This window comes from Dermacentor silvarum, chromosome 9, assembly GCF_013339745.2.
Source record: "Dermacentor silvarum isolate Dsil-2018 chromosome 9, BIME_Dsil_1.4, whole genome shotgun sequence".
Classification (NCBI taxonomy): domain Eukaryota; kingdom Metazoa; phylum Arthropoda; class Arachnida; order Ixodida; family Ixodidae; genus Dermacentor; species Dermacentor silvarum.
Genome location: NC_051162.1, coordinates 57,307,664 through 57,332,688, shown reverse-complemented (window position 1 = coordinate 57,332,688; position 25,025 = coordinate 57,307,664). Strand labels below are relative to the sequence as shown.

The following is a 25,025-nucleotide window of genomic DNA, read 5'->3' as shown; positions in this document are numbered from 1 at the left end:
TATGGAAACAAAGCGCTGTATGAGCGGAGGTCTGTCTGCGGCTGCTGCTGTGAATCATGCTCCCGCGTCAACAATGCGCTGCCTCTTACGATCTCCCCGATTAGCGATGCAGTCTCACCACACTTCGCTGTGTTTGCAACGTGCTGCACGAGAGAGTGTCTGCGCCAGCCATTATATCGCAGAAATGAAAACACGTATAGAGTTACGTTCAAATTTTGCATTAGGGATTATGGTTATTATAAGTAATTTTTTTTAATTGACGATGTTTAGCACACTACGAACATCGCTGATTTGCTTAACGACATTTATTTATTGGGTAGGCTTATGCATGTACAAGTGATTACTCTCTTTCTTGTGCTCGTATCGTGCAAAAACATGTGCGCATTGTTTTCTGTAACAAATTTCAAAGGTAGCTCTTGACTCAATATGTATAAGCACTTCGCCGCTTCGAGTGCTATTTGGTTTATCTAGATTCGACGGAAGTTTATTGTGTTGTTTGAGGTTGGGCGTAGCTTGTACGAAGGCCGACTGCTTCTGTATATGCATAATAGACCGTGCCTCGGGCAGCGTTTGTTATTGCGACGGTATATAGAACATATGCTGAACTGCTGCACATCCTTTGACAATAAAAAAGAGGCATTGCTTGCCACTTTAAGCCTACTGAAGGACAGAGCGCTCAAAAAATACTCAGGCCAAGGCCATACAATCATCCGCGCTGCGGGTCTTAAGAACGCTGCTGCACTTTTTGAAGACGACTAGCTCAGCGACCACCTGGAAATGGGCGACGAACGCGGTCTTGAGTGCACGGGCGCATCACTCATTCTTCATTTCTTTCTCTGCTTTACTTTTCTGTCTTCTTCCACTTCCCCCAGAGTAGGGAAGTAAAGCAAGTGGACCTGATTTGCCACCATGCCTTTTCTTTTCTCTCCGTCTTTCTCTTGAACAAAGCAACTCATTAGCTGAATTCTTGTTGTTGTGCCTGTTATATAGAAGCAAATGTTATGTGGCTGGTACTTTTGACTTTGCTTTGTCGCTTGGTGTAAAAACGCTTAGTGAAACTTATAAGCAAACAGCATATTCATCTCTATACTAACTGGCAGTTTCTGGGGGGACAGTTGTGTACTGTAAGTAGAGGCCATCATAACATCGGAACAAACTAAGGAGACGTGACTAAGTGCTTAAAGAGAAGAACTGTGCCCAACCTGTACGCAGATGCAAATGTTTACAGCGAAGCTGTATATGGCTTGTTTTCAGCGGATCGGTGTCCGTAGACCAACAATATGGGTCGATACCGAAGATAGTGCAATACTGGGCCGACCCGTGGCGGAGGTGAAGCAGGCTTGAAGCACCCCGCCTACTTGCAAAAATAAGTTTATATCTTGGCTTCAAATACAACCTGTATCAGATAATAAGCTGATAAGTACAGATACTACACTTAGACCCGCGTCGGCCATGTCTACGTTCACACCATACGAGTGTAAGCCACCCAGCGTATTCAAATTAGTGCCTACCAATCTGAGTGTCTTATGTCTCCTGACGTCGTGCTCTACGTATGCTCCTTTCCTCAGTTCTGCTCTGACTGTGAAATGGGTAGGCTGCGTGTTGTACAGCATGAAAAAGAACAGCGTGCCTACCAAGAACGACGGCGTGAACAGAAAAGGGACTGGGCGCGGCGGCTGCGGAAGGAGACCACCGATGATGAGTGGACCGCGGACATCAAGCGTAAGTGTGCTGCCTGCCAGGACTACGAGGCGAATAGAGATGCGAACCGTCCATGTGGCCCCTATCCCGCGAATTTAGAACGTTTCACTGGAGCAACAGTGAATTACCACATACACAGCTTCGCTAGACATGCACCTTCAGAGTGAAATGACAGATTTTTTTGTTATATGCCCCCGTTGCTGTTACGAGACGCCGCTGCATCACAGTACTCAAGACTGACAATACACATCACATAAAGAACCTATTCCCGTCAATACATATCATCGCAATTCTAGAGTTTAAAAACAGCTCCGCAGTAATGTTTTCCATGAACTTGTTGGGCCGCGCGCTTCATTCTGAATCTGGCCAGCACTGAGCTCGCAAAATCTAGAGCTTGCAAAATACAAGCCTCATATTAGGTCGCAAGCAAAATGTCATGCTCTCGGGAATATCGTTGCAGTTCCGGGGTGTTGAAAAGTCGTTTATCCGGTAACTAGTGATTTAGGGAGACATATACTTACCACAAGCAAGCATTTGTCTTGAGCAACCAGCAATACAGCAGCCACTGTTGGATCTGTGTATACTTTCCCACCAAGGTCACTCACATTTAGCTGAAAATTGTTAGAAGATAAATAAGTGCTTACAGCTACGAAATGCGTGATCTTCAGTCTTCAGGTATACCATAATAAGGATGACTGCATGATGCGCACTGTCTTCCCGCGCACCTTTTGTAGGAGGTCACGTGATCAAGCGAGCGGAAAAGGGGGGGGGGGAACAAGGTGATCGTGTGGTAACGTGATCAAGCACGCGATAGAGGGGGCAGGTGAGTGTACGTCTCCTCCCTTAGTCCAGCCGTGGCTGCGCATGACTGTCTCGGCGGCTAAGCTAGTAGTAGAATTTGTACAATAGTACAATACTATAAGTACAATAAGTTTAATGTGGAAAGCATAATGGTACAATAAGTATACTTTGTGTTGCAACTCAGTTTTCAAGTACTTTCCAGAATTTTTAATACATGCGACGCTGTTGTGGCTACAGACCGGCGCAAGAACTCAAGTCGCCACAAAAAAAAAATGAACTCGTTTGAATTTACAGAGGTTGCCAAAAGCAGTTGGGTGTTCGACAAAGGGATAATGTTTTCTGCTTATGTCATAAACGTTACGATGTGAGTCATAGCTTGCTCTGAGTGGCTGGCCACAATTACTGTAACCCTAAAAAGTGTAGTGAAGTCAAAATTTTTCGGTGGGGCTACGCACTGTTTTACGAGCAAACCATTCCTGACTTGTTTTTCTCGACATACCTATTCTCTATAATAAATCATTTACAAATATCAGTAAATAATAACATAATGGCAACAGGAAAGTGGTTTGGAAAACAAATTTTTTAACAAGCTGCCATTCGCTTTCCTTTCATTGAGCCTCGCGGCTTTGGTAATAGAAACATACGGTAATAGAAACATACGGAAACATATGAAATACGGAAGTTATTGCCACGCCGAAGGCGCTGCATAGAGTACACCATTTTCTTTACCTCAAGTGATATTAGATTGTTGCGAGGCAAATATGCGACTATTATACAAGCGCAGCTGCTCAACGTTCAACTGAAAATTTTTCTGTGGCATATATCACTACATTTATGAGTAATTTTCTTTCTGTGTATGTATTCAAGAGTAAGTTTCTGAGCAACGCGTTTCACGATGACCATCGACGATAATGCAATTAGCATTCAAGCAACTTAGCGACACACAGTGTTGCTAACGACAAGTTTATTTTAGAGTATGGAGCGTTCATTCTGAGACTTCCTAGCCTCGGCTAATTGGACATATACTGGCGGCGGTATCAGCCCACTTTGCTGTGACACTCATTTGCCATGGTCATGAGACATAAGCGTAAAGGCATGACGACGACGAAAGAAGGACGAAGACAGAACGAGTAAGGAACTATGACGTTGACAGCATGATGACTATGACCGGACGATTCTGAAACGATGACGACTGTATAAGGACGACAGCGTGACGGCGGCATGAGGGCCATCGGATGACAATGGCAGGGCGACGACCGTATGGCAACGAATAAGAGACGACGACGACGGTGTTTGGACGACAACTGGATGACGAAGCCGGAATGACAATGATGGAACGACCACGACTGCTCGTCAATGACGGTATGACAAAGAATGCATGAAGACAGCGCAATCAGTACGATGACACGACGGTGTCATGAGCAGAGTCAGATGAGAAGCTGGAATGACCACGATGTAGATACCACGACGGCATCACAAAAAGGTCTATGAGACTTAGAAGAACTCTCTGTGCGCCTAGTTGGTGCATACTTGAATTTTTTTTTCAGGCGCAAACAAGAGAAACGCCACAAAAGGAAGGTCAAACATAGGACAGGCGCCTGTCCTATGTTTGTAGGTTTGTAGCCTGTAGGTGCAGGAGTACCTACAGTAAGCTGAAATTTCTCTTGATTGCGTAAAATGCGAAGCCCCATCATAAGCGGTGGTGTGTATGTGTTGAGAACTATTTTGGCTGTAACGGTTTTTACTTGACAGAGAAAACCGGCGTCTGTTAATTGCAAGCGTGAACTGGAATATCCTGTTTGTCTGATCGCTCGGAGTGGGAAGAAAAACAGAAGGGTCCTTGCGTACGGCCAATCCAATGCAACCCCGAAACATCGATCTAAACACCAATTGTTTTAAAACATTTGCGTCAGCCACCGGCATCGTTTTCACGCATTTCCACTCTAGTAGATTTGAAATCACTATGCCATATCTACGTTATCCTCCTGTATGAGTCCGATATTGCATTGCTCAGTGCGGTTGATAAACCAGTCTGACACATATAAGCTTTGTGCTTCGGCATTGCCTTTTTACCAGTAAAACAGTGACATCCAATGGGGATCGCATAAAAAGAATGCGACTGCTATTTGCAAGGACACAATTTCTTTAAGTCGGGTCAGTGCAGCGTATCTGACGGGCCTAACAAGACCTTATAAAAAGAAAGTCGGTTTTAATCGTGTTCTTTCGCAAAACGAAAAAAAAGATGGAGGATGCTTAAGCTTTGCCTTCAAGAGTGGAACGCGATAGCATTCGATGATCCCTCACTGTTTGTCAGGCTTCCAGGCAGACAGACAGACAGACAAGGAACTTTATTTGATCCTGAGGAGCTACTGTCAGGACCACCTGACGGGGGGCCATTGTAACCGCTGGCAGCTCCCACGTAGAAGACAGAACGCCGTGACGCTCCACCCTTTCCTGGGCCCTCTGCATAGCCTGGGCTTGCTTTCGAAGTACCGTTATTCTGATGGACTCCTCCCATTCGGCTCCGCTGGAGAGAAGGTCGTTAGGCAATGCGGGACATCGCCACAGCATGTGCGCCATAGAGCAAAAGGTTTCATTACAGTCGGGACAACCAGGGTCCACGTCTGAGTATATCCTACTGAGGAAGCCTCGCGACGGGAAAGATCCCGTCTGCAACATTCTAAGAGTAGCTTACTGACCTCTACTGAGCTTCGGGTAAAAAAGAGGATAAACCCTCCTGACAAGTTGGCAACTGTAGCTTTTTTTTTCTGCACTTTCGTCTGGGCGCGCCGCTGCCGAGGAGGCGAGCGCCATCTGGATGGTGTTTTTGCAAGGAACGCCGACCGGAGTGCGTTGCTGTATGAACGGTAGAAATACTGGAAAAGAAGGTTTCCGTTTGAGTTTCCGCGTAACATAATTATGTTTTCTCGTACATGAAAATTACAATCCGACGCTATCATATCTGTAGGGTGTGGTTAAGTCGTACTTCACAACTTTTCTGACGAATTTTGCTTTGAGAATTTCAATTAGTTCACCAGCGGCTCTGAAAGGTCCTGTGCGGTCGGGGTATTTCAGGATGATTTTCTTGGCCGCGGACGCCGCACGCCGAAAGCGCCGCCGAATTTTCTATGTCACGGGGCCCTTAACGCTAGAAAAAAACAAGCTATCGCCTCAATAAGACATCGCGTGGTCATGCTTGGACCGTGCGCTATATAGAACAAATGAGTATGTATAAAACAAACAGCATCTACCACTGCATCAGACACTCGCGCAGTCCGCACCCAGTCACTCGACAAGTGTGATTCACACTGCACAGTATGCTGTTATTACTAAACTAAATTATTTTATTCGTGGGTGTAAACCTTGTCAACCAAGCGAGGTAGTTCGGCAATGTATCTACAGATAACAATTTGAATGCTTGTCAAACTTAACAGCACAACTTATTCCGTGGCAGAATGGTATTCACGCTGTTAAGATCGTCATATGTTTCTGTAACTCCTCATTGCTGCTAAACTACATCTTATAACTACAGTGATAATGCTGTAGTATGGTTACATTAGTGTGACGAATTTGCAGAAATACCGACTGATCTCCGTGGTTGATTGTAAGCTCTAACACTCGCACACACATCCCGCTGGATGTTCCCTCCCGCCTCAATGCCACAAAAAATCCGGCCATGCTGATTTAAATCACTTCAGTACGACTCACAGAATCGTTTCACACCTAGAAGACGCCACGTCATACTAAACAAACCGTGCGAACGCGAAAACAACCGCCAGAAACTGCCGCCAAGAGTACACATGGCATACAACAAGGAACGCTCGCCCAAGCCAGTATGCCGACTGCCCATAGACGGCACCACTGCCTACGTAATATGGCGTTGCCCATGAAAAAAAGGGTCTGTAGTGGAAGAAGCTATTAGACAACTTGGGCCACTGGCTCGGTCTAGAAGGCTTGGGGACAAAGGCATGACCAGAGTTGGATGAAGAAATTAGAATGCCGACAACCCAACGACAATGTCATTGACAGATAGATAGATAGACTGAAAACGCCCGAAATAGGCAAAGAATGGTAATTGCATTAAAATTGCAATATACAAATGGGATGTTAATGGTTCATATAGTGACTTTTTTCAAGACTGGGAATATATTTTACCAACTTCAATTATATTATTATTATTATTATTATTATTATTATTATTATTATTAAATATTATTATTATTATTATTATTATTATTATTACGTCCGTACTAGGCGCCATCTGCTTCGCAAGATGGCGCCTAGTATTCTGTGCTCCCAGCCTTTTTACTGAAAACAGCAGTTTCATCGCTGTATTTCGTGCGAAAAACGTGCACACGTGAAGTGTATTGCATGGCCCGACGAGGACCTTGAGCTTCTGAAGTCTGGTGAGAAAGCTTTCACGTGTAACCTGTGCCAGAACGCCGACCACGCCGACATTCCAGAGGCTAGGCCTAGCGATCCCAACACGCCCGCTGCTTCCCCATCGGCGACCCCTCCACAGGGCCCCGCTCTCGTCGGGACCGGTTTTGAGGCGGTTGGTGACATGGCGGCCCTCCGTGGCCTTCTCCTTCAGGCGCTCGAGGGAATATCCTTCCTCAGCGATGAGGTGGCGCGGCTGCGGAGTGACAACGAGCGTCTGCACAGGGTAAACGCGCTGGCATCCGCTCAGCAGGCCGAGACTATAGGTGCGCTACAGGTCGAGGTGCGTTCACTGCGTGATGCGCTTGGCAAGCCGTCTCCCATTTCTCCTACTGTGATGCCGCCCATTTCTCCTACTGTGCTGCCGCTCCACCCGTCCAAGAAAACATATGCTGCGACCGTCCAGACTGCTTCGCCGAGTGCTGTCACCGCTGACCATCTCTCCAAGGCAACTCGGAGTGAACGTCGGCCTGCTTGTTTTGGAGCTGGGGAGAGCAAGGCAATATCTGTAGCGAAACGCGCCCCGCGACCGAAAGCGGGGCGCGTTCTGTCCAGGCTTTCTCAAAATACGACGTCTGCGGATCTGACTGCTCACCTGTCAAACGTCGGAGCACCGCCAATCGCCTGCAAACGCCTGAAGACGAGGCATAATTCGTATGCCTCATTTCTCGCCTGCGCTGATGAAGCCATCGACGATGAAGCTCTTAAGCGCCTTAACGACCCGTCTATGTGGCCAATGGGGTGCCTGTTCAAGCCGTTCCGTGGGGTGCTACACGACGGTATGCTTCATGCTTCAGAGAAGACCCCAAACGATCAAAGTGGTGTGTAATCTGAACATTTTCTACCAAAACGTTCGTGGACTTCGCACCAAGGCACGTGAATTTTTCGCCAATGTCATTTCGTCTTCCATTCCTATTTTTGTTATTTCCGAAACTTGGCTCTGCAGTGAAATTTCCTCCTCAGACTTTTTTCCGCCACTTTATAACGTCTTTCGCAGTGACCGGGACTTCAGTGGAGTTAAGCAAAAAGGTGGTGGCGTACTTATTGCCGTTGACAGCTCACTGACATGTGTAAGGCGCAGCGACATAGAAAGTGTACAGGAATCGATTTGGCTTGAAGTCAGCCTAGCGCGCTGTGAAAAATTGTTAATCGGAACCTTCTACGTTCCACCGAATATTTCTCCTGCATTGTTTGATCAGGTCATCTCTTCTATTGAAAATGTCTTATCCTCCCATCGCAAACACAGAGTAATCCTTCTTGGTGATTTTAACACACCAGGAATTGATTGGAACACACTTACATATTCTCATTATAATCATTACATAGAGAATAAATGCAGCCTGTTGTTAGACTTTATGTCCTTCTGTTCTCTTCAGCAGCACAATTTGATCGCCAATTCCTGTGGCAACGTTTTAGACCTTTGCCTCTCTAATGCTCAAGCTATAGATGTTTCCTGTTCTGACATTTCCCTTGTCCGTCCCGATAAGTTCCACCCCTCACTTAAGATAACTGCCTCTGTGTCAGCCTTGAAGCAGAGCTTCTCGACTGGCATTAATGAATTTTCTCGATTTGCTTTCAAGCGGGGTGATTATGTTGGCTTGTATGACTTCTTGTCCACCAGAGATTGGTCCCTGGTCACAGATAAAACTAATGTTGATGACCAAATAGATCAGTTTGCAGAGCTTGTTTTGAGCGGTATGCGCCAATACATTCCTCAGTACAGTCCTAGGCACTCTAAATATCCCAATTGGTTCTCATCTGAGCTTATAACTGCCCTAAAGCGTAAAGATCGCGCGCACCGTAAATCCAGAATTCCTGTGCCTAATGAGTGGAGAGAAGAATTCCGTTTTTTTCGAACTCTCTGCAAACGCCTCTATAAGCGGGATCATGACGCATATATTGCATTCTTGGAAAAGAGCGCCTCCGACCGGCCGGCGGAATTTTGGAAGTATATCCGCAAGCGTACCAGTAATCGCGGAGAGTGTTTTCGCCTGCTCGACTCTAGTGGAGTAGAAGTCCAAGCAGTCGCGGATTGTTTTGCTGCCCATTTCTCTTCCTTATATAAGCCTTCAGGTTTCAACGCTGGTGTCAGTCAGCAGCACACAACGGCTCCTACATCTAGTCCTGTGTTGTTTGATGCAAAGCTGATCATCGAATGCCTTAAGCGCTTGAAGCCTTCCCTATCTTGCGGTCCTGATGGCATCCCTTCCGCAATCTTAAAAGCGTACGGCAGTATATTTGCCCCAGTATTGACATCTATATGTAATAGCTCTCTGAATACTTCCACCTTCCCTCACATGTGGAAAACTGCTGGTGTTTTTCCTGTTTTTAAGTCTGGCTGTAAAACCGATGTCTCAAATTATCGCCCGATTTCTCTTCTCTGTGCCACGTCTAAGGTTTTTGAGCTTGCTCTTCACAACGTATTGTCTTGTACTTTGAAGAACACGTTGATTCCGAATCAGCATGGATTCCTCACCGGCCGCTCTACTATCACAAATCTCGCAAGCTTCATGACACATATCTCCGCGCCGGTACTTCAAAGGGGGCAAGTAGACACCATATATTGCGACCTCAGTAAAGCTTTTGATGTGGTAAGCCACTCACTGCTTCTCATCAAGCTTACGCACTTTGGTGTTGACTCGTCAATTGTAAATCTATTGCGGAGTTATCTTATTGGTAGATCATGTTTTGTTAACGTCAACGGCCAAACGTCTTCATCGTACATGGTAACCAGCGGCGTTCCTCAAGGATCAGTGTTAGGACCACTCCTTTTTTTAATTTTTATTAATGACGTTGTTTCCGCCATTCGGCATTCTTCATTCCTCCTATATGCCGATGACATAAAGATTTTTAAGGCAATTCACACTGTTGATGACTGTCGCATCCTGCAGTCTGACCTGCTTTCTTTTTCTAAATGGTGCACAGATAATAATCTCACCTTGAATGCTGCTAAGACCAAAGTCATGACTTTCACCCGCAAAACAGCAAGCATCTCTTTTTCTTATTCAGTAGATTCTGTACCATTGTGTAAGGTCCGTGAGATCAATGATCTTGGTGTACTTTTTGATACAACCTTGCACTTTTCAGCTCACACTAAACGCGTCGCTATGCGGGGAATGCGCACTCTTGGCTCTGTTTGCAGACTGTCGAGAGAATTCAATTCCCCTACACCGTTCCGCAAGTTGTACACAACAATCTGTCTTCCTCAACTCGAATACGCGTCGGTCGTCTGGAATGGCATTTCTAGATCCAACAGTGACATTATAGATCGGGTCCAGAAAAAGTTTCTAAGCATATATCATCACCGCTTTGCTAACACGGACTCTGGGCCCTGCTCTAGCACTGTTGGATTATTGCCATTGCCCTTACTTCGCTGCCGACGTAATCATGCTGTCCTGCTTTTCCTTTTCAAACTCCTTCACGGTATCCTCATGTGCCCCGAACTCCTCAGTTGTATCACAATTCGTATTCCGCGCAAAATCACCAGAGAACACAGACCTTTCCATGTTGCTGCCTGTCACCACCAACACTCAACCGTCCATAGAATACAGAGTCTCTATAACGCCCACTTTCATGACCTTGATATTTTTCACAACTGTTTGTCTTTGTTCTGCTCTCAGCTTTCCGTTGTTGTGTCTTAGTTTCACATATTGTTCAACTTCCCTTCTCCTCCTTTTTATTATGTATGCATTTTGCGCCTTCGATTGCATGTATGTACTCTTTTCTTTTCAAGATTGTTAATTTTTTATTCATTGTTTTTTTTTACTGATATTCCCCTGTTGTATTTGCTGATATTGTCCCCTGCTGATATTTTTCTCAACTCTATGTCTTTGTTCTGCTCTGAGCTTTCCGTTGTTGTGTCTTAGTTTCACATATTGTTCAACTTCCCTTCTCCATTTTATTTATGTATGCATTTTGCGCCTTCGGTTACATGTATGTACACTTTTCAAGATTGTTATTTTTATTCATTGTTTTTTTTCACTGATACTCCCCTGCTGTATTTCTTTTTCTACGTATACGTGCGCCAGCACCCAGACCTCATGGTTGTTCCTGGGCACGATAAATAAATGATTGATTGATTGATTGATTATTATTATTATTTGGTTTGTACGCATATAACACAAGGACACGAAGGAAACAGGGAGAGAGCAAGCTGACAATTCAAATTGAGCTAGGAAATACCCCAATACGGAACATTTCGTTAATAATATCAGCTAGGACCGGTGAGATACCACTAGAAACAAGCATCATATGGGCTGGTATGATAGAACCAAGGGTAGGTCCATTTGTTTCCAGGGAATAACATTGCCGACTTCTCTTGGCGCATGCTCACTTTGTCGTTCTGAATCAAGGAAAAATGAGCCAGAACTAAGTAGGCAAGTTAGAGACTGCGAACAAGACTGACAGTTGAAATCGACAATATTATTGTTTACGTCTCCGCAAATTATTATACTTTTATTTTCAGATGTCAACAAATCCGATTTATCTTCAAGCTAATGACAGGATTCCGTATATCATCTTGGCGTAGAGTGATATATAGCACTTACTATGGTGCTGCCAGAGAATTGCGGTGAAACTCAAACCAGTCGGATTTGCATAACAAGTCCCGAGAAGCAAGATCGTAACGTCGAACATGGGGTAATGATGCTCTGATGAGAACGGCCCACTCACGGCTACGATGGGAAGCACGATTATTCATTTCGTATTTGTAGCCAGATAGACCATGCAAATTTCCCTCAGCTGATGTTAGCCAGTTCACTGATAAGCATATCAGAGAAAGTGTGGTCAAGCATGATAAGAAAGTTAAGTAGGTCGTCATGATGCTTGCGTACACTACGAGTGTTGCATCGAATAAAAGAGAACCCAAGTAATTTGTCTAGCAACAAAGATTTCACTTGGTCACACCAAACATATAGTGACGTTGCAGTGACGGTGAAGACTTGTTACATACGTAGATCATGAGAGGAGCTGTGGAAGAATCACCATTGCAGTGTTTGACACAGCCAGCCACACTCACGTACTGCATGGGTTAATTCAGTTGGGCATAGTTGGCCGAACACTGAGATGGATTGCGGAATTCTTAAGAGACAAGAAAATCTATATTGAAACTGCTGATGGCAAAAGCACAGAGCATAAAGTGAATCAAGGCGTTCCACAAGGTAGTGTACTCAGTCCATTTTTATTTAACTGTGTTATGGCTGAATTACCCCATATCTTGCCCGCTACCTTGAATTATTCACTATATGCAGACGACTTGTGCATATGGGCTTCTGACACGAGTACTCAAGCCGTTCAGCAAAAGTTACAAGCTGGCCTAACAGTGATTAATGATTTTTTTGAAAAGTAGAGGTATGATTATTTCACTTGAGAAAACTGCTGTACTTCCTTTTACAAGGAAATGCCTCAAGAGATTCCAACTTTTGCTAGACTCTCAGCGTTTGCAACTTGTGCGACAACACAAGTTTCTTAGGTATTATTATAGACAGACGGTTATCATGGGCTCCCCAAATAATGGCATTAGAGGAGAAAGTCAACTCCCTAATCAACATTCTTCGTCGATTTGTTGGAGTGAGATGGGGTAGTTCAACCTCTTCTTTATTACGCATTCACTCGGCGATCATTAGACAAAGAATAGCATACTCTGCTCCTGTACTACATGTAGTATCCCGTAATCTAGAGGAAACCATTCAAAGATTAATGGCCAGAAGCATTCGCATATGTCTTGGTGTTCCCCGTGCATCTGCTAGTGCTTTGGTAATTGCTGAGTCCCGCCAACCAACTTTTGATGCACTAAGATTTACGGAAACTTGTCGTCACTTTTTTCGTTTGGCAACACAACATGCTAATCATCCATTATGCCAAAACTTTCAAGGTAGAACCGCTGCACGCATACATGATGAAATACGGCGGTGCAAAAACTTACTACCCGCTTACGAATACTGGCCTACATGCGCAACTCATCCCCCATGGCGACTTGCAATTCCAGAAATAGTCACTTCAATTCCTAGAGTAGGTCGTAAATGTGATATGCCCGTAGTTGCGATAAAGCAATTAACTTTATCACATCTTTACACTAACTACGTAGATCGCATTCACGTATATACCGATGGATCATGCTAGAAACAAAGCTCTACATCAGCGTTTTATATACCTACATACCAAGAGAAAAGATCTTATAAGCTTTGCCAATTTACAACGTCCACAACGGCAGAACATTACGCAATACTTTCTGCTTTACGTTACATATGTCAGCATTCAGGACCTCTTCGCTGGGTAGTTCTGAGTGATTCACAAGCCTCATTGCTGAGCCTAAATGAAATCAGCTTAAGAAAAAGCAACAGCACATTGGCATACGAAATACAGAAGACATACACCATAGCGAAAGATCTGCAACACGACATAACTTTCCCGTGGATTCCAAGTCACTGTGAAATCATAAGAAATGTAACGGCTGATCAAATGGCACGTGAGGCTCATAAAAAGAATGAATTATCACTAGTTCCTCTAGCAATGAGTGATGCGCGTTGTTTATTGAACAAACTATGCGGTAAATTGTCCAAGGAAACTTGGTTCATAAATGATGCACAGAACTCTCGATTATATAATATTGATCCCGGAATAGAATTCAATATTCCGTTTAAAATTAACCGATCGGTTGAAACAACAGTACATAGGCTTCGTCTAGGCACTGCCTAAACTAAAAGCTTCCTGTATAGGATAAGAAAAACTAATAGTGCTACATGCTCATGTGGAGAGGCTGAAGAAGACACAGAACACCTTCTTCTACGCTGTAAAAAACATGATGCTCCCCGTAAGAAGCTTTCAGAAAAACTACGTGGCTTGGATAGACGACCACTATCCATAGGAAAAATTTTGGGTCCTTGGCCGACAGAAAAACTACAAAACATCGCTGCGCGCGCCTTGGTACAATTTTTGGAGGAATCAAAAATATCACAAGAATACTAAGTCAGATATTAGTTATTGCTGGTATTGTTATTATTAGCAGGCAGTCTTGATTACATGTTTACTGTATCTTCGTGTTCATGTGGCATTTGTGTCTGCGCACAAGACTGTTGTATTTAGAGCACGGCATTCAAGAGGGGCCTAATTCGCAAGTGCCCAACATCATCTTTGTGAACTTGGTTTTGAGAACATTTATGCTTTGTGAACTCATGTGTTGTGTGTGAACACTTCAGTTTTGTGAGTATTTATGTTATGTGAACTCTTCTGTAGTGCGAACATTTATTTATATTTCAGTTAGGATTTTGTACGTGAATGCTCGTACACGTGGTTATTAGTCCAGTTTTGTGAGTTTTCACAACATTCCGAGGACAACTATCATGCAAGAAAAGAGGAGTAGCCGGCGCCACATATACGCACCAACCTCTCCTTAAATACATTTAATAAAAAAAACAGAGTAGCAAAACTATAAATAACGAAAATAGGTTTTTGTTTGGCGAACCTGTGCCCACAAACGAAACTCACGCTCAAAGCACAACGATAACGGCGAACATGCAATCACTGGATAAAGAAGTATGCGTGTCAATGCCCCCCTTTTAAAACACATCGTCCCGATGCTACAAACATAGCCCAAGACCGAAAAAGAAAAGCACACTTAGTAAAGAAAAATAACACAGCAACCAAGAAACAAAATTCAAAAAAGATCACAGCATATCCACGGGGTGAATGATGATGAGTGGGCGAAGCTCCGGAGGGAATCATCGGATCTCCCGCTTAAGGGGACGCTAGCACAAGCGCGTTAGAAACGTGCAGTACTCTCTAGTAAGGGGGAGCGGCCACAGCGTCTTACGCAGCCATTTACACATGCCGGAACGTGCACCGCGTTTGCCGACGCCATCACATGACTGCTGAGAGAGTATACCCCCCGTATTCATAAACGCTCCTCGACTTGACCTTGACTTGCCACCGCTTTGGGCAGCGCGTTCGAAACGCGTTGAAGGTAAGGCGGAGAGGCCACAGCGTCTTACACCAGCTTCTTACACGGGCCGTAACGCGCTAGCACAAACGCGTTAGAAACGCGCTAGAAACGCGGTCTTTCGTTAATGTTGGGTATTTATTGCAATCGTGGTGCGTGCGTCCATGTCCGCTTCGTGGCGTAGTGGGCTAACGCCACGCGCTCGGAAGCGAGGGATCCCTGGTTCGATTCCGCGCTACGGATGCCACTTCGGAATTTTTTTTCTCATTTTTCTCAGACTGGTTACACACTACTACTACGACGACGGGGACGGAACGGGTGCCGCTATAAGGAGCTTCGCCCCTAAAAGTTGTTAGAGCTCGTACATCGTCTTAACAAAGACAGCATGGACTATTTCAGGTCATGAGCGGCGCCGCTGTGATTGACTAATGCCGTCTGACACGACCTCATAGCCTAGTACGCCAATACGTTGGATGATCTCGTATGGTCCGAAATAGCGTCGCAAAAGTTTCTCACTAAGTTCTCGTTGGAGAATCAGGCTCCAAACCCAAACACGGTGGCTAGGTTGGTATTCTACGTAGCGTCATCGAAAACTCTATATAGTGCCCGCTGTCCGTCCTTTGCTGGCTCTTGATGCGCAGGCGGGCGAGTTTTCGTGAATCTTCGGCCCACTGCAGAAAGACGGATTCATCGACGTATTCTTCGTTGGTAACGTGTCGCAGCATGGCGCCGAGAGTCGTCGTCGGATCCTTCCATAAACCAGCTTGAACTGCGTGATCTGTCTTGTTTCTAGCGTCGCCGTGTTATTGGCGAAGGTTATGTAGGGAAGGGTCGCATCTTAGATCTTGTGTTCGACGTCGATGTACATGGGTAACATATCAGCGAGGGTCTTATTCTGTGCTCTGTAAGGCTATTTGTCTGCGGGTGTTAGGCGGTTGTCTTGCGGGGACAACCGCCTAACACCCGCAGACAAATACCTACCGCTGACAAACCTAACCGTTGTATTGCAGGATGGCTTGAGTAAGCTCTGATAGAAAAGCAGTTCATCTGTCGGTAGCGATGATTTGTGGGGTACCATGTCGAAACAGGATGCTCTCCACGAAGAATTTCGCCACTTCGGTCACAGTACCTCTGGGTAGGGCTTTCATTTTGGCGTAGTGGGTAACGTAGTCATTCATCATCATTCATTATGGGGTTTTACGTGCCAAAACCACGATATGATTATGAGGCACGCCGTAGTGGGGGACTCCGGAAATTTGGACCACCTGGGGTCCTTTAACGTGTTGCCGGCCACGACGATCCACCTGTTTCCGAATGTTGACTTCAGAAAGGGCCCGATCAAGTCCTTCCCATTCTGGTGAAACGGTCGGCAAGGAGGCTTGACCGGCTGTAGCAATCCCGCTGGCTTTGTTGGTGGTGTCTTGCGTCGCTGGCAGTCTCGGCACGTCTTGACGTAATGGGCGACGTCGACGTTCAAGCATGGCCATTAGTATTTCTCCTGAATCCAACAAAGCGTACGGCAAAACCCGAGATGCTTAACCATTGGGACATCACCAAGGGCGTGGAGAGCCTAAGGCCACAGTGCTGAAGACACAACCAGAAGGTAGTTGGCTCGAACTGGCGAGAAGTGTTTCGTCATGAGGAGGTCGTTTGCAACGAAAACTAAAACAATGCGCGCCTAAATACTTGTGGGTCAAAGTCGGTCCTCCTTTCAAAGGACTCGACCAGACCTTTCAGCTCCGGGTCTGCTCGCTGCTGCACGGCGAAGTTGTCGGAACTTATCATCCCTAGGAAAGAGTAGTCATCGTCATCGTCTTGCGGGGCAGTTCATTAGGAGCGCAGGAGAGACATACAGTCGGCATGAGGGTTATTGTCCGGACTTGCATATCATGGTGATGTCGAATTCTTGTGGTCGGAGGCTCCACCGCGCTAGGCATCCTGAAGGGTCCTTTGAACTGGCTAGCCAGCAGAGCACGTGATGGTGTCGATGATGATGTCGCGGTAGCTCAAACTATGGTAAGGCATTCCTTTTCCGTCATTAAATAATTGGATTTGGCTTTTGTCAGGGACCGGCTAGCTTAAGATACGACCCTTTCAAGTTTCCTCTGGACTAGGACAGTGCCGACGCCTACGCGGCTCGCGCGGTGTGGATTTCAGTATTGGTATCTTCGTCGAAATGTGCGAGTACTGGTAGTGACTGCAGGCGTCGTTTTAATTCCTCAAATGACTCGACTTGCGCTGTTGCCACTTAAATTTGACGTCGGGTTTATTGACAAGAGCCAGAGGCGTGGCGATTGAAGAGAAGTTCTTGACAAAGTGCCTATGGTAGACATACCAATCAAGAAACCTGCGCACTGCCTTCATGTCGACGGACTGCGGATGCTGATCCACAGAAAACAGCTGCCATTGCAAACTCTTTTTCTTTCTGTTCTTTTTTCTGGGGTGTTACGTGCCAAAATCACAACTGGTTTTGGCACGTGGAACCTCAGAAAAAGAAAAGAAAAAAGAAGAGTTTGCAATCGCAGCTGTTTTCTGTGGATCAGGAAGGACTGCTGACTTGCTACGTGGCCTAGGAACACAAGTTCTCCGTAAACCAAGCAGTGTTTATCCGGCTTCAGGGTAAACCCCGATGACTTGATGGCCTCTAGTATTGTCGCAAGGTGCTTAACGTGATCGTCGAAGTGCGAAGCAAAGACGACAAAGTCATCAAGGTAGAATAAACAGGTCTGCCATTTCAAGCCAGCCAATACCTTGTCCATTACAAGCTGAAAAGTTGTGGGTGCGGAGCAAAGACTAAATTGTATGACTTTTAACTCACAGAGGCCATCCGTCATGTTAAATGCGGTCTTCTCTCTAGCCCTATCGTCGACTTCGATTTTCCAGTAGCCCGTCTTGAGGTTCATCCACGAAAAATATCTTGCATTGCAGTGTTGGTCCAACACTGGACCAACTCTGAATGCAGAAATTGAATCCGTGGACAGTGGACCAAATCAGTGGGAGGGGGTATACGTCCTTTTTTAGGATTTTGTTAAGGTGACGGTAATCGATGCAGAAGCGCAGAGTTCCATTCTTTTTCCTCACCAAGCCTATAGGAGATGCCCATGGGCTTTTCGATGGCTCGATGATCTCGTAGCGCAGCATTTCGTCGACTTCTTGCCCTTGTTGGGACTCGGGGTAGCGTTTAGGCCGATGACCCTTCAGCTAAAGGAATGAGTACGTCCGTTGTATGAGAAAAAAAGGGTTTATTCTAAATGTTTAATGTGGCTTCAGATGGGAGGCCCACTCTATCGCGGATAACTTTAAATGTCTCAGCTCACCTCACTACTTGTCTGAGCACATATCAGAACACGTCAGGACACACCACTGCACCCAAGATGTCTGCGTGTAAAGCAGTCGTCTTCCCTAGATGACCCGACTAGGGAATCTCATGACCTTGGTGCGGCCAATCACAGGAGTCGTATTGTTCACAGAACTCGCCTCTGATGTCCAACCTCCGAAGCAAGGACGAGGCCATCTGGAAACAGGGAGTTCACACTCCTTCCAGGAAATTCGTCGACTTGGTTTCTTGCTCTCCGTGACGGTAATCTTGCCAGGGTCGGGAGAGTGACCCGCTTCCGCGAAAGGTGGTGGTTGTGGTCGCTTCTAAGTGGGGGTCTTTGTCGTCGCGTTACAGCGGATGTCGGGCCGGGCTGCCAGGTAGGCGGCCGCTAATGAAGGGAGTGGCATCGGAGGAAGCACGCAAAGGATGCGCACTGTCGATTTGGGGCGCTTGTTTGCCGATCAACGACGGTGTCGGGCACTGTCGCCCTCTGGGCGACGCTGATGAAAGGGGGCTGCCTCAATGGAAACAACCAAACAATGCGCCCTGCTGATTTGAGAGGCAACAACCTATAGCTTAGATGTAGATTTTGGTCACTCTAGGTGACGCCTTTTACGTCTGTGCGTGTTTCGGTGCCGACGGAAATAATGATACTGGAGTCATGCGGACGCTGACTTCACATTCGAGCACACCTATTGACATGGTGACTCAAAAACCAATCCGGTGGTAATGCGTGGTCTTCGGATAGCGTTATCGACTTGGTTCTAAGGTCGATGATCGCGCCATATTGGTTCAGAAAGCCCATGTGCAGAATTACACCTCGCGAGTACTGTTGGAGCAAAACGAAGGTCGCAGGGTAAATTCGGTCATGCACGGTAATTCTTGCCGTGCAGATTCCAGTCGGTGTTATCAGGTGTCCTTCAGCTGTCCCGATTTGCAGGCCTTCCCAAGACGTCTTTACTTTCCTGAGCTTAACAACGAACTGTCCACTCGCGACAGGGTAGTCATCTCCTTTTTCGACTAGGGCGGTGACGTTTGACCATCGATGAGAACGTGAAGGTCGGTAATGTTTGTTTTTGCTTTGCAGTTAGGCCTAGGCTTCGGATCTAGGCTGCGTCGCGTTGATCGGTGGCTGGTAGGTCGCATAGTCAGGCCTTTTTTTGTAGGCGTATTCTTAGCTTCGAGGGTTCGTCGGGATAGCGGCGTGTCGTTGCTACGTCGTCGAGATAGACCTCGAAGCGTCGTCAGCGTCGGCGGACGATATTCGGCGTTTCGCAACCGCACATCCACCGGTTGCTGGTTTTAGTGTTCTAGATATGGGCTTATGGACAAACCCCGGGCTAGGCCAGTGTATGGTCGGCGCTGCGGACAGGTATCGGCCTGGTGACGGCGAACGGGATGGTCTTCGTGGGCTCCTCTGGGTGGCGACGAGGTAGTCGGTGATATGATGAGGCCTTTCAGTTGCTGTGGGCGCGGTGCTTCCACGGCAAACCCTCGTAGACCCAAGTTGTGGTAGGGGATCAGTGGTAGAGGTGGCCAGCTTCACAGTGATGGCACAGTGGGCGGTGGTCTGGAGCGCGCCATACGTCTGTCTTCCTTGGGTAGTTGGGGTGGGCGACTGGAGGGCGAGCTGGTGGCGGTGGCAGGTGACGGAATTGTGGCGTTACGGTGCCCTAGCTCGGGCACGAAGGGGGACCTTGATGGCGTGCAATGGCAGCGTATGTCATCGCTTCCGGTATGGGAGGCGGTGATTCGCGATACACTTCGTAAATTCCCAGTGACCTTCGAAGTTCGTCGATGACCATGTCAGTGATCAAGTCCACCTGAGGTTGCGACGAAGAGAACAGCTTGGCAGTTCTTCCCCAACAATGGTCCTGATGGTCTCTCAGAGGCGCAGAGCTTGGTTTTCGCACTGCGGCATGAGCACTTGGCGGGTATATTGCCTAGTGCGCATTTTCATTGTTTTCTCAATTTTCGTTGCCTTTGTCAAACACTCCGCTACGGTCTTCAGCTTGTTGCAGATCAGTCCGGCGAAAAGTTCTTGCTTTACGCACCGCATCAGGAAGAGGACTTTCTCCCTCGGGCATTTGCGGGCCGGTGTGCCGGGAAAGGCGAGTCATATGTTCCATGAAGTTGGCGATGGCCTTATTGGGCAGTTACAGTCGGGCTTCCAGTAGAAGTTCGGCCCTCTTTCTTCGAACGACACTCGTAAACATCTTTAGAATGTTGCTCCTAAACAGGTCTCACATTGTTAGAATGGTCTCCCGGTTCCCAAACCACGTGTTTGCGGCGTCATCAAAGGAGAAGTACACATGGCGCAGCTGGGTCTCAGCGTTCCAAATGTTGAATTTCGAAGTACCTCTGAATGTCTCGAGCCACCTTTCTGCGACGTCGGATGAATCTGCATTGAAGATAGGTGGTTGCCTGCATTTTTACCCTACGATGGATGCAGGCGATCCTAGATCCGTCATGATGGTAGATGATTTGGCTACGCTCTTCCTGGTTGTCTCGGGTAAGAGCTCGAGCTACGGAGGCAAATTGTGTTCCCTGCAGCTGGCTCAATGAACCGGAGTGGCGAAAGCGTCCTTTTCATGCTTTGGACTAGACTCACCGTTGGACGGGGCGTCCGGTAGCTGGGCAAAAAAGCACCTCCACCAGATGTCACGTTGTAGTGACGGTGAAGAACGACGCAGTGTCACAAATGTGAGTTACAAATTGAACTCTTTATTGGGAGAACTTGTGCCCAACACAAGTAACGCTCGAGCACAAAGATAGCAGCAAGCAAAGTCAGCGGTTGTCGAAAATCTGATCTGCGGATCAGACGCGTAAGCCTTCTTATACGTCCAGCTTAATTACTGGTGCTCACGTAAGTTCTAGAATGCACACCAGTATTGCCGTCGCGCACTACCCGCCACGGTGGCTTAGCGGCTATGTTGTTGCGCTGCTAAGCACGAAGTCATGGGATCAGCTCCCCGCCGCGACGGCCGCATTTCTATGGGGGCGAAATCCAAGAACTCCCGTGCCCCGTGCATTGGGGGCACGTTAAAAATCACCTGGTGGTCAACACACATCCGGAGTCCCCCTCTAAGGCGTCCCTGATAATCAAATCGTGGTTTGGCATGTAAAAGCACAGAATTCAATTCAGTTCATCGCACACAGACTTCTATTACACGAGGCTCGGCGACAATATAGACAACAGATAGAACCATCGATAGCATTCGAGAAACTTCCGTTGCAGAAAGGCACGTATTGCGCTGATGATGAACTATAACATTTGTTACCGGGTAAATAGTGGTCACCAGAGACAGATAAAGAAGTATGCCTGTCAGTATTCTCAAGTTCATTCCTCCACGTTTCTCAGAGAGCCTGATGTTAAAAAATTTTTTTTCTATTTTCTGTTACAGCAAATACGTATTACCTCACTTGTTGCCCTTAAAGGCGATATGAGTGAAGGTAGCGACGTCATGTCTGACATTTGTAGTGGTAATTGCAAGCGAATAACTTCGCCGTATGCATATCAAGCGCGACAAGTGTGGCCAAATAATAGCTAACACATGCACTGGATCTACTACCGAGAGCTCCTGTGCTTGCCTTGTGTTGACACGACGCACCTCCACGGATAATTATAGAAATGTCTACTCATAACTGCCTTTCTGCGATACCACACCGCGTCAGCAGTTATTTGAGCGTGTAAGCAGGAGAACGTGAAAGTAATGGCTGGGGACACAACAAGGCATCCGCAATGTTTAGCTGCCTTGCTTTGCAAACCTTGTTTTGTTGCCTTGTTTTGGATGCCTTTTTTGTGAACGAGGCTTTAATGTTGAAATTCCCATCACTGTTCTACTCGAAAGGTCAGCATTACAAAAATGTAGAATGCCAGAAAAGGTACCGGGTCTTAACTGTTGTTTTTATATGTAAACGTACTTGAGGGCGCATAAAGGGCAGTGAGTATACCATTTTCACTAACATCTCTCCCGGTTCTATTGCGGAGTTGATACAGTTGATGATTACACGAGCAGCCTAAATGTTGATGAACGCAGTCAGGTTCACGGAGTCGTGAACAAGTCCGCAACTTTGTTGCAATTACTCCAGTTTTTTACCAAGTTGGCGGCGAAGATCTAAGATGTCCTGAAGGTGAGGAACGTAAGGTTCGGTTGACGAGGTCACAGGAAATCTTTGTACAAAGAAGTGGAACGGCCCTAAGAGAGCGGAAATGACCAGTTCTTTGTTTATTATGAAAAATGAAGCAAAGTTGATATTTCTATAGGCATGACCGATAACAATGAAAATTCAGGGACAGTGTTGTTCACGGGATCCTTGTCAACGTCAGACCGGTTTGACATGCGATACCTTGGTCCGTGTGCTGCGGAAAACGTTAATGATGGATGTCGACTGATGATAAGCGAGCAGATGATCCACATAAAATTACCTACTAAACGTGTCAGATGTAAGCGTCCGTGAGATGGGAAAAAGACGGTAGAAAACCAAGAATTCGTCTATCTAGGAATGACGAGGCCAGAGAGAGAGACGAGGAACAAGTTATTCTGTACCAGTGCACAGCACATGTGGAATAAAGCGATCTCTTAGGAGAACCTAAGTGCATACAAATTGTTCCAGAACGAAATAACCGAGCAAGGATATATAGTCATGCTTGAGCGGGCATATCGTGCTTGAAAGCACGATATGCCCGCTCTTCGTCTATGCGTATATCTGTAACGCTGTTGCCCGCAATATATCTTTATTTCCTACATGCGAATTCACCGTCTCTCCGACGCCACCATCAAATCTCTGACGTCTGACTTCTTGATGGTATGCCTGACATTTCACTAATTGACGCCCAATTAACCACCTGCGCGAATTCAAACCCACGTGAATGTTGTGCTTCAATGCTCCGTAAAAAATATTTTCAAACATACAAAAACAAAGCAAAAAATTTTGAGTCACGCGTTCTTCTTTTGGCGCATCAGGGCTGGTATTTTGTAGCGATGCCTTATGCCTTATTCTACACCAGTCTTATCATCCCTCGCTCACGTCTGGCTGATCAAGTTGATAACGTGAGCGGTCTGTCGCTCTTACTACTGACCACGCGCGAAACGGCATTAGCATCGGAAAGACATCACTACAAAATACCGGCCCAGATACAAACGCACTTCGTGGACATTGTACTGAAAAACTGGCGTGCAACGCATTTCCAACCATCATCTTCGGACTGTGATGACGAGTTTACACAGAACGAATTTGTAAAGGAATAACTTACATAACCTAAAGAGAAGAGCAATCAGCCCTAATTGAAGACGTACGAAACTGAGCAAATGTAAATATTCACGCTAAACTGCTGTCCAGACGGCGTGGCGTGTATCACCTGCTTTGATTTCGGTGAGCCATACCTAAAAATTATAGACAGCAGCTGTGATCGACAAACCAAAATGCGTACCGCAGGGAACAGAGCGAACTTATTATGTGGAAACCTATCGGCTTTTAACTTGGTACAATCCGCCGTATCTTCGAAATAATACATGCCGGTAAACTTGTTCCAGCACAAAAATAAGGCTTCACTTGGAAGAAACAAGGACATGTCCGATTAAACGATTACATCATGTAAACACTGCATCAATAAAAATTCTGCCGTTGCGAAACAAATGTGAACAGCCAAATTCTTCAAGTTTGTCTAGCCATCGCGGAATATGAATACAAAAAATGTGCACGCTTAAGGTTGCTTTCCGGCATTCCTTTTCTGTAGCAATGCACAAACTTTCCCTACAGAATGATTGAATTCAATTTGTGAAGTTGAAAAGTAAAAAAAAATGTGTTTCTGCAAGTATATATAACGTAAGCAATGCCACACGCTTTTTAAAATGAGTAATGACAGCGATGTTACCTTTGTGTATTGCCTGGAGTTTCCTTTATAGGAAATTATGTTCAGTATGCTTGCAAATGCCGTCGTTTCTCTCATGGTTAGTATAAGCCGTTCGTTGATCCACAATGTCAAAAGTCCTTCAGACCCTCTTTCCTCTAACACCTTTGGAAATACGTAGTGATCTGTGTGATAAATTTCGTTTGATAAATAAAAAATATGTGATCATGGTGTCAATAGGACGACGGCAGTGCCTTATCGTCACATCTTGTACAATTTTAAAACTTTGAAAGGTATAGCGGACCTAACACTATTGATGAGGATGACGTTGAGTTATAAGATACTCACTTGTTTCCGTCCGAATAACACCAAAATATATTGAAGGCAGGAGCAAGAAAATATTGAAGTAATAAAGATACATTGTTTCTGGCTATTTGAAGGAAGTCAGTGCTGCCCGGAGGCAGTAGAAACACAGAAGCATCATCGTATACTTACAAGGCTAATGCTGCAGCTGCATGTATTGCAGTCGAGGGAATTATGTGCTCACGTAGATCTGTTGCTTTTCCTCAACAGATGGCATTCTCCCGTATGACGCATTCGGTATTTGATAATCTATGGGAACAGGAATATACGTAGTAATCGACAAAACATTGTATTTTATATATGTTCATTATTCACACATGTCCCTACCACTACTTCCTCCGGAGGTACGATAGCTGGTAGCAGCTGTGCAATTTTACGATGTAGTTGCTTGTGTGTGTGCCCGTGCTGCTTAGCAGTAGAAGGTAACAAACCTGCCACCTTTTTACGCTTTTTATGACGTTTCTTTGAATGCGCAGATAAAATATGAAACATGGTGGCTTCTTGGACGGTATTTCTGAATGATATTTTTGAGCTTTGTAATAAAAATACGTGGTTGATTCTTTTTAATAGGAATCGGTAGAACACGAAAATGAGACATGTCTTCACAGAAG

At 45.9% G+C, this 25,025-nt stretch overlaps 1 protein-coding gene and 1 pseudogene across 6 annotated transcripts in view; both read right to left on the bottom strand.

Annotated features, from left to right (window-relative positions):
- LOC125939991 (zinc metalloproteinase-disintegrin-like atragin) overlaps positions 1-24,557 on the bottom strand; it is a 178,911-nt gene extending 154,354 nt beyond the window's left edge. For 5 of the 6 annotated variants that reach the window (XM_049655606.1, XM_049655605.1, XM_049655607.1 and 2 more), the window contains exons 1-3: positions 24,400-24,557; positions 24,076-24,236; positions 2,223-2,312 (exon numbers count right to left, since the gene is read on the bottom strand). In XM_049655606.1, coding sequence (XP_049511563.1) covers positions 2,223-2,312; positions 24,076-24,236; positions 24,400-24,472 — 324 coding nt within the window. In that variant the 5' untranslated portion in view covers positions 24,473-24,557. Of the gene's footprint in view, positions 1-2,222; positions 2,313-24,075 lie in introns of all 6 variants that reach the window. The other variant, XM_049655608.1, reaches the window with a different exon arrangement.
- LOC119465457 (U2 spliceosomal RNA) lies at positions 1,276-1,454 on the bottom strand (annotated as a pseudogene).
- Positions 24,558-25,025: the final 468 nt, after the last annotated feature.